Source organism: Raphanus sativus, chromosome 4 (genome assembly GCF_000801105.2).
Source record: "Raphanus sativus cultivar WK10039 chromosome 4, ASM80110v3, whole genome shotgun sequence".
Taxonomy (NCBI): Eukaryota; Viridiplantae; Streptophyta; class Magnoliopsida; order Brassicales; family Brassicaceae; genus Raphanus; species Raphanus sativus.
The window spans coordinates 44,575,898-44,586,017 of record NC_079514.1 but is presented as its reverse complement, the minus strand read 5'-3'; the positions used below and the strand labels follow the sequence as shown (position 1 = coordinate 44,586,017).

At 35.7% G+C, this 10,120-nt stretch overlaps 2 protein-coding genes across 5 annotated transcripts; both read left to right on the top strand.

Annotated features, from left to right (window-relative positions):
* Positions 1-652: 652 nt before the first annotated feature.
* LOC130512020 (receptor-like protein 48) lies at positions 653-3,483 on the top strand. Its single transcript, XM_057010080.1, has one exon. It carries the CDS (start codon positions 740-742, stop codon positions 3,353-3,355), a length of 2,616 nt encoding a protein of 871 aa, XP_056866060.1. The 5' UTR covers positions 653-739; the 3' UTR covers positions 3,356-3,483.
* A 3,165-nt stretch (positions 3,484-6,648) lies between these two features.
* LOC108853817 (probable magnesium transporter NIPA2) lies at positions 6,649-9,534 on the top strand. 4 transcript variants are annotated; one of them, XM_018627261.2, is made up of 9 exons: positions 6,649-6,835; positions 7,430-7,654; positions 7,733-7,789; positions 8,000-8,090; positions 8,180-8,340; positions 8,423-8,550; positions 8,625-8,762; positions 8,835-8,927; positions 9,015-9,534. In XM_018627261.2, the coding sequence occupies exons 2-9, from the start codon at positions 7,525-7,527 to the stop codon at positions 9,213-9,215; spliced, it is 999 nt and encodes a 332-aa protein (XP_018482763.1). In that variant the 5' UTR covers positions 6,649-6,835; positions 7,430-7,524; the 3' UTR covers positions 9,216-9,534. The 4 variants fall into 4 exon arrangements, with proteins under 4 accessions (XP_018482763.1, XP_056863689.1, XP_018482764.1 ...); XM_057007709.1 differs by lacking the exon at positions 6,649-6,835 and adding an exon at positions 6,938-7,042; XM_018627262.2 differs by lacking the exon at positions 6,649-6,835 and adding an exon at positions 7,095-7,320.
* Positions 9,535-10,120: the final 586 nt, after the last annotated feature.

Below are 10,120 nucleotides of genomic sequence, written 5' to 3'. Positions count from 1 at the left end.
TCAAAGAAGCCCAAAATATTTTGTCTAACCATTACCCAAAAGAAGCCCAGTGTTAAAATAAATTAGTGATCGATGAAACCAAGTAGAGAGGAGAACAGGGAAGAAGATGAAGGGATGAGTCTAACGAATATAAGATATATTGGAAAGATTTAGCATAGTAACATCGATGCATATTGAATGTGTATGAGATAAATAAGAGTTTGACGTAGCTGATTTTACGTGAGGTGAAAATAATGGTGTTTCATTCCTATTTGTCATGCATTCTTTCTTTTTTTCACCGAAAACTTGCTAATACAAAGGATATAATCGGATAAAATATGAGACAAAAACTAGTTACTTAATAACGTCAAAATCAACTCTACTTTCTTAATTTCCATCGAGAATTTGGCTACTGAGCAAATTCACCCAATATAAAATATTGTGACTTCCCTTTTCTAGTTGATTGTGGATTTCCGTGAACAGTTTACGGAATACTGGCGGCTTCGAATAAAAAATTTCAGGCTACAGTGTATTGTTTCGGCAATTTCTTATTGTTACTTTTCCTTAGTGCTACCATACTTTTTCTTAGTGGTACAGTGGTACTGGTACCTTTTCCAAGTGAAGACTACTTCGTGGAGCATTCATAATGGAAACTAATAATCTTACTTTGTGGAAATATCTTATCTTGTTTGGCATATAATCTTCAATCTCCCATTTTTTTCACAGAAAACAAAAACAAAAGAAACAACAAATAGACTTTATGATGCATTCTTGTACCCAAAGGAGGAGGATGACATGGAGCTTGTGTTTAGTATTCTCTGTTTATAACTTAATACTTGTTTTTGCTTCTCATGCTACGCACTTGTGCCGTCCAGACCAGAAAGATGCTCTTTGGGAGTTCAAGAGCGAGTTTTACGTCGACGGGTTCCACTCTGATGATACGCCAGTTGATAAGAAGACAGAGAGGTGGAGGAACAACATTGATTGCTGTTCTTGGGATGGTATCTCGTGTGATCCTAAGACGGGTAAAGTCGTTGAGTTAGACCTCATGGACAGTTTTCTCAACGGCCCTTTGAGATCTAATAGTAGTCTGTTCAGACTACAAGATCTTCATATTCTGAATCTTGGCTCCAATAATCTTTCAGGTATTCTCCCAGATTCCATCAGCAACCTTAAATATTTGAGGGTTTTAAGTCTTAGCGGTTGCAGTTTCTGTGGAATGATTCCTTCTTCACTCGGAAATCTTTCTTATCTCACTAATCTTGATCTTTCTCATAATGATTTCATCGGCAAGTTCCCTGATTCAATGGGTAACCTTAGGAAACTAACAGATTTGGGACTTGACCATAACAAGATCAGTGGGAACTTTCCCCATGTGCTACTCAATATGAGCGAGCTCACTCAGATCGACATTGGTTCTAACCAGTTCGAAGGTATGCTCCCATCTAACATGAGTAGTCTCTCCAAACTGGTCTATTTTGATATAAATGAAAATTCATTTTATGGATCTATTCCGTCATCTCTCTTCATGATCCCTTCATTGATTCAACTTTATATGGGAAGAAACAGCTTCAGTGGTCCCCTTGAGATTGGGAATGTCTCTTCACTATCTACACTTGGTTTTTTATCAATTGGGGAAAATAATTTCAATGGACCAATCCCAAAACTTATATCAAAGCTAGTTGGGCTCTGGTATCTTGACCTCGCTTCATGGAACACAGAGAAGGGAAAGGTTGATTTCAACATTTTCTTGCAGCTCAAGTCACTTACGTTCCTTGACCTCTCTTATATAAATACAAGAAGCATGGTTGACTTGAGTCTTTTCTCGGATCTCACGTCACTTGGTTATCTGGATCTCTCCGGGATTAATTTGAAGGTCAGTCCAACTCTCCATCTTCTCTCACCCATTGAAATATTGACTTTATCATCTTGCAATATTGCTGAGTTTCCCAAATTTCTAGAAACACAAACGAGTTTGTCATATTTAGACATTTCTGCCAATCAAATTAAAGGTCAAGTACCAAAGTGGTTATGGAGTCTCCCACTGCTGCGGTATGTAAACATTTCTCAGAATGCCTTCACTGGTTTTGAAGGATCAGCTGATGTTATTCAACGAAGTGAAATAATACTTCTTGATATAAGTTCAAACACATTTCAAGATCCATTTCCTTTGTTACCAAACTCTACAAAGTTCTTTTTAGGCTCCAATAACAAGTTTTCAGGAGAGATTCCTAGGATAATATGCAAGTTGGCTTCTCTTGATACACTTGTTTTATCTGATAACAACTTCAACGGTTCTATTCCTCGGTGTTTTGAGAATTTCAGTACTAAGCTTTCAGTCATGCATCTCCGGAACAACAGTCTATCTGGTAATTTCCCGGAGGTATCTATCGGTGATCACTTAAAGTCACTTGATGTTGGTGGCAACCGGTTATCAGGAGTACTTCCCAGGTCTTTGATCAACTGCACCCGCCTCGAGTTTCTCAATGTGGAAAACAACATGATTAATGACACGTTTCCATTCTGGTTGAGGTTTCTTACCAATCTACAAGTTCTTGTCCTTCGTTCTAATGAGTTCCATGGGCCCATATCTTCTCCTGGAGTTTCTTTGAGTTTTCCCAAATTGAGAATCTTTGACATTTCTAAAAATAGTTTCACTGGAGTTTTGCCATCGTATTACTTTGCTGGTTGGACTGCAATGTCATTGGTCATAGACATTGTAGATATTCTGCCGAGTAGGTTTGAGGGGCGTGACTCTGGGAACTTATATAACTCAGTGTCCATGACGGCAAAAGGACTAGTGATGGAGCTAGTTGGTAGTGGTTTCACAATCTACAAAACTATTGATGTCTCTGGAAACAAACTCGAAGGAAGTATTCCCGAATCCATCAGTTTACTCAAGGAACTGATTGTGCTCAACATGTCAAACAACGCTTTTACAGGCCACATTTCACCATCTTTGGAGAACTTGACCAATCTACAATCATTGGATCTATCTCTAAACCGATTGTCTGGAGAAATCCCACCAGAGCTTGGAAAACTCACATTTCTAGCGAGAATGAACTTCTCTTACAACATGCTTGAAGGTCCAATACCACAAGGCACTCAAATTCAAAGCCAGAGTAGTTCTTCTTTCGCAGAGAATCCGAGGCTCTGTGGTGTCCCTCTCCAAGAAACATGCGGCATAGGAGATGGTGCAACGACTCAAGAGCAAGAAGATGAAGATGAAGAAAAGGAAGAAAAAGATCAAGTATTGAGCTGGATTGCAGCTGCAATAGGGTATGTACCGGGTGTGTTTTGTGGATTCGTCATCAGCCATATTCTGACTTCATATAAACGTGACTGGTTCATGAAAATCTTTCACTCTTTTGCTTAATATAAGCATCAGTTGCATGATGATATCTACTTATGTTATAATCATGTTCATGCCGCTTTTTTAAAATAATAATGTAATGTCGCAAAGAATTCGTTATGCAAAATTTGTGGAGAGAGCGTTACAACAGATTATTTGTTTTCAAACAGCGTAGAATCATTTTCTTTCGTTTGGATAAAACTTTCATTAAGAGTTAGTAGCATTGAGTGGTGGTTAAAGAGGACAGGGGAAACAGTCTCAGGGTTCGTTTTCACACTTGTGCTTCTCTTAACGAATCTTCTTTTTAAAAATAAATCCAAAGCTTCAGTTTATACATGATAGAGAATAAAAAAATAGCTTCTACTTCCTCAAACCTTGTCACTAGCTTGCTATTTCTCATAGTTTTCTCCGAGTATTTTGAATTTTTGATGAGATTGGTGAAGCTTTGCCATGTCCAGCATTCCTCTCCAGCTCTCCTTCGGATGATATATGTTGCCTGATATCATATGTTCAATACTTGTTCAATACTCAAAGATAGGGGTGTCAAAATAGAGACAAATTAATGAGTCAATCCAATCAATCTAAACCATGGATCTTAATAGATAGAAAAATTGGTTACAAATGGATTAATGGATCGATAAATTTAATGGATTAGGTTAAAATAGTTTGGATTGTAATGGATAATGAGTTAATTGATGTCAATTTTTTGCATTTTATTTATATACAATATTTAATTTAATAATGAAATTTTATTTATTTATTTATTTAATTTAACTTTTAGTTATTTCAACTTTTTAGTTATGAATTTTTAATAAAATATATGTAATTTATTTAATTAATTGTATGATATGCTTTCATAAAATTTTTAATTATAATTTTTTTTGATGTCAATTTTTAGCATTTTATTTATATACAGTATTTAAATTCTATAAAATTTTATTTATTTAAATGAATATATATTTTATTTATGAAAGTAGAAATAAAATAATTCATTAGTTTAATTGTTTTGATATTGATTGAAATTATTTTGTAGTATATATACCTGAACAATAAGATATACTTATTTTCAATTTTCATAAATTATTTGAATGTTTTAGTTAATTATTTAATTTATCAAATACTTTGAAAGAAAATTTATAAAAATAATTAAAATGATAAGATTTTAATAATTTTCTTGGACACAAGATTAATTATTATGTTGTTTGAAAACATAGATAGCAGTATAATATTGTTTCCATGTTTATATTTACTTTATAATAGAAGGGTGTTTTTATTTTTAAATCCAAAAAGAAAAGTTGGGTTCAAATGAATGTTTCCATCTTAATAAGAGAAGTTGGAAACAAAATTAATTATTGTGTTGTTTGAAAACATAGATAATAGTATAATATTGTTTTCATAGTTACTTTATAATAGAAAAAATATTTAATTTGAAATCTTACAAAGAAGGTTGGACCCAAAAGAGTGTATCTATTTTTTGTTGACAACAATATCTAAACTATGATGTATATCCTACCGGTTCAGATAATCAAACCGACGGCATAGAATCAACATAAAACACAGCTGAATGGGAACTCCTGGCACGTAGTGCAAACTTATCCGCCGTTAAATTTGTTGCTCTTGGTATATTTTGGATCTTGAAGGTAGGAAAGAAATTCTTGCGAATGTAAAATAAGAGAGATTTTAGTGTCATAAGAATTAGCTATGCAAATACAAAAACGTTCAGTGGAAAAAATAGGTTTTCTCTCTAGCTTGTGAACCGTCGCATCTGACTCAACTCTTAGATCTTGAGGCCTTTTCCGGCTGACGGTCTCTGCTGCACTGTGAGAAAGCCTCCATGTTCTCTCTTTACTGTAATCATGTGTCTGTAGGTTTATGAGCTTCGACGATGATGGTTGTTGACATAGCTTCTCTCCAACGGCGATGGGATTGTGGTTTGATAGAGTTGTGGTCAGTTCTTGGCTCGTTCTTGGTGAGGTCGACTTTTTTGTCATGGCGTGTTCTCTCCATATGTGGCGTGAAGCTGATTATAGATCCAAGGGGGTTGAGTCTGGTTGGTTGGGTTCACCTTGCTGTGTCGTTGGTTTGAGGGTCAGTCTTCAGCTTATATCGGTTTGTGGCTCAGTTTTTAGCTTTTGGTAATCCTCAGTAAAGATGTGTGTGTTTGCTGCTGGCTTGTTCATGGTTGTTAGCCGTGTTTAACAAGTTTGTGTTGTGGGGTTTCTCTTTGGTTTTATGCTTGATTGAGTTGTTTCAATATTGTTTCTCTATTTCTTTTGGTGTTACTCTCCTTTGTTTGGACTGCCGGTGTTGGACCTTATCTTGTTTCTGGTTCGCAATTCTTAGCTGTTTCAGATGTGGGTTCTTCATTGTTCATGTTTGGTCTGGTAGTCTCTCAAGCAAGGCATCAGAGGTTTCTTTGCTCTTCCTTCCAGTTGCAGCACTTCATCTTCGGTTTTAGATGATGTACAAGAACTCTTGTTACCCGTGTTCGTGTTTAAGTATTTTTGGAGTGGATTCAGTATTCATGTTTCTTTTGAAAATCCAGTTGGGCTCACTTATTTTCCGATATGGATGGACTAAGTACTGGTTTGTTGCTGCGCTAGTTTTGAGGATCCTCCACCTTTATGTTTTGACTCTTTGGATAGGAGTTTATTTTAGGTCCCCTATCCGTTTTTATCAAATTTTTTCGACTTGTCTCTATTTTTTGTTTAGAAATCGATGTATTCTACGCTTTAGACTGTAATCATCAAGGCTATTCCCTTACTTTTGTATTGGAGTGTGGCTTATGTTTTAGAATTCCTTGTCGATCTTTTTTAGTTGTCTAGTATTTTTTTGTTATGTCTCTTGAAAGATTTCGATCTTTGCCGGCTTCTGGGTCCGGAAGAAAATTGTTTCTTGTTGACTGATTTCATCTGTTTTAATAAAATCTTCGGTTGGCAAAAAAAAAATCAGCTATGCAAAAGTTTTATTGGGTAACACAATTTAATAGTTGTTTTGAAAAATTCTGTTACGTCATCTCCATTCTCACTCCATTTTTTATTCCATATATAGAATATGACTGAGAAATAATGCTTTTATTTTTTGTTTACTACCTCATTTCTCACTTCATCTATAAATTAAGTAAAATATGGAGTGAGAATAAAGATGCTCTCAGTCCGAATATGTGTTTTTTTTTTCTTTTCTTACTAATCAGAGTAAATAAAAGTTCTGAATCAAAAAACCAATACAGTTGAATAGAGGGACCTAATTGTAAAAGGTTGTAAGTAATCTAATGTATTTATAGTTGTAACATAACGAGCGTCGTTTAGTTTGTTTCACATGCTCCCATAATTCAGTTACACTTTAGCATCTCAAATCTGGCTCTTCAGATTCAGTTCCACAAAAGAACCCTAAATTTCACAATCCCTTTCAGAAAAGAAAATCAAAATTCCTTTCAAAAAGGAAATCACAATTACGTGTGAGACTTGAGATTTTTTGTGTTTGGGGTAGGAAAAAATGAAAAAGGTGAGATGCGAAATCGAATATTCCATTGCTACTTAGATATTTTGTTTCCTCCCATTAGCGTGTCCTTGTCTCACCTTCCCTAATGGGTTAAAATCGCGTGTGATATTCGAGGATTGTGTAAAATTTTTTAGATTTGTGTCCTTCTTGCATTCGTTACTCTAAGAATATTTTATTAATCGGAGGACGAGTAAATAGTAGTTTTATGTGGTGAGCAAACGTAACGTATAAAAAGCTAGTTTTTTTTTATTCTCCCATTCGTGTAATAACTCATGAACAATCCGTGAACAGATCCTTTGATTTTCTGTTTCATAAGTCATCTTTTGATTTTTTGTTTAGATTTGTCTTCCTTCTTTTTTTTTTGTATTATTCTACTTGTTATGCCATTTTGTCTGGTTCTCAAAATTTTCTGATATTTTTAGATGTTCTTTTTTTTAATTCCGAATCTATTGTTCCATGATTGGTCAAGGCAATTGCTAAGTCTTTCAGTAATATTCTCGGAATATATTGAGTCTTGTGTTGATTCTTGATTATAAACCGTAGTTTGCTTGAGTGTGACTACTCTCTTCTGATTCTTCTTTGTTTTTTGTGTGTTAGATGCAGTAAGCTATCTATCTGGGAGTGGGAATCTTTCATCACTAAGAAACTTTTAACTCATCTGGATTTGTATAAAAGCAAAATATCATTACAAGATGGAGGAGATGTCACCTGATAATATACATGGACTCATTTTAGCTGTGTCTTCCAGTATATTCATCGGTTCTAGCTTCATCATCAAGAAAAAAGGTCTCAAGAAGGCTGGTGCCAGTGGACCCAGAGCAGGTTCTGACTTTATTTACTCTTTTGCTCTTCAAAATTACTCTTATGTGTTTAACTGATCTTTCTCTTTCTTGATCACAGGTGAAGGAGGGTATGGGTACTTATGTGAACCTTGGTGGTGGGCTGGGATGATAACCAGTAAGTTCTCTGATCAAAATATCTGGCTAGACAATGTTTTTTACATGTTTATGAGTTTTGATCAGAAGCACATAACTGAATTCTGATCATTATGAGATTGATCTGAAACCAAACCACATATTTGTAGTGATCTGATTCATTTAAAGCTGTTTCTTCGGGAATAAGGAGATAACCATAGAGTAATATGATTGCAACGATCTTAATTTACAGTGATTGTTGGGGAGATAGCAAACTTTGCAGCCTATGCATTTGCACCTGCTATTCTTGTGACACCTTTGGGAGCGCTAAGTATCATTTTCAGGTATCTGTGTCCACTATGCTTAATCTCTCTCCGGTTGTATCTTTCTTAAACAACCAAAGTTTACTGAAAACAGAAACCTTGTTATGCAGTTCAGTGCTTGCACATTTTATTTTACAAGAGAAGTTGCATATGTTTGGTATACTTGGCTGCGTCCTCTGTGTTGTTGGATCCACAACGATTGTCTTACATGCACCTCACGAGCAGGACATTGAATCAGTCAAGCAAGTATGGTCCCTTGCTACCGAACCAGGTATAACTAGAGAGTTATAAAAGGTCTTTACTGTTTTGTCAAACAAGATAACAAGCTCTGTTTGCTTGAATGTCTTTACTAGGTTTCCTTGCGTACACTGCTCTGGTGTTAGTTGTGGTACTTGCTCTAATCTTCTATTACGAGCCCCGTTATGGGAAGACGCATATGATAGTTTACGTTGGGATTTGCTCATTAATGGGTTCTCTTACTGTAAGTTTCTATCTATTTCTTGATTATATTTTCTCCTCTGTTTTTATGTTAAGTGTCTCTGTCTCTCTTGTTAGGTTATGAGTGTTAAAGCTGTGGCCATCGCCATAAAGCTGACATTTTCCGGGATGAACCAGTTCAAGTACTTCCACGCATGGATCTTCATCATAGTAGTGACCATATGTTGCCTTTTGCAAATCAACTACTTGAACAAGGTAACAACAACAAGATCCAACACTGTTCCAAAAACAAGAAACCCTTAGTTTTTTTTTTTTTCATCTTTGCAGGCTTTAGATAATTTCAACACCGCAGTCATATCTCCAGTGTACTACGTAATGTTTACAACATTCACCATCTTAGCTAGTATGATCATGTTCAAGGTAAAGATGCTGAACTGATCATAATTTACTAAAAGACTATTTTATTTCTATATTAGGACATCAATCGTTATCTGTTTATGGTTCCAGGACTGGGCTTCTCAGAGCGGATTGCAAATTGCCACCGAGCTATGTGGCTTTGTGACCATTTTATCAGGAACCTTTCTTCTCCACAAGACAAAAGACATGGGAAACAGTGCCAGCATACGTGGCACCACGGCCCAGTCTCCTAGAGAGACTCCTGTGTTCATCAACTCAGGTTCCACTCACAGTACCAATTCCAATATTTAGGCTTTTGATTCTACAATTCTACGGCTAATATGGTAGGTCATCTGACGGCTTTGAACGAGTCCACATAAGTAACAAAAGGCCTCAAAGAGAGCTTTCTTGGGGGTGGCGATTTTTTTTTTTAAAGAACAGAGGAAATGGGGTTTTGAAGGTATACTCTGTTTTAGAGGAGGGGAAGGTTTTGAGCATGATTTGTTAGAGACATTATTTGATTTATTGCTTAATGTTCTTTTTATTTAATTTTTGTTTATCATACTATGAGATATATGAAATTATTCAACAAAAAGTTATTCGTTTTGATTAACATTTGTAATCGAAGGCATTTTTTTGTAACCAACATGTTTGGGGCTTAGACCAAAGCAGTTTATTTGTAAGAGAAACCCAAGTTCCACTGCCTAGGATTCTTTTTAGATATGAAGACAGTCACCAGGCTGTCACAACAAGAAAAGTCCAACCAACGTTTTGTCTCTAAACCTTCAGCTGCAACAGCTACTTGAACTGAAAGTAACCTTCACAGTAGCTTCAAAGAAAACGACAGAAGATGTAAGGATGCGGCACCTCTCACAATCCAGCTGAAACACCGTTTTGATGCTCTCATAGATAAGGTTTACTGAGCTCAGCTATGATAACTAATAAAATTGTTCTAGATCTCCTCTCTTATTCTACATAATCAAACGTGATGCATGGTTTTGGTAAGTTGAATAGACATAATGTTTTCTGAGACTTCATCTTTGTTATTCAAGTTCGTTGCTTTATCTTTTATGGTATCAAACCATAGAAGAGAATCATGATCTACTTATATGGTCTTCTGATTAATCAAGTTGTCACAATGAACAGTTTCTGTCAAGTCAGATGCTGCTAGGTAATGTTATAGTGCTCAGCCTCGTCCACCGCCATCCATATTGACA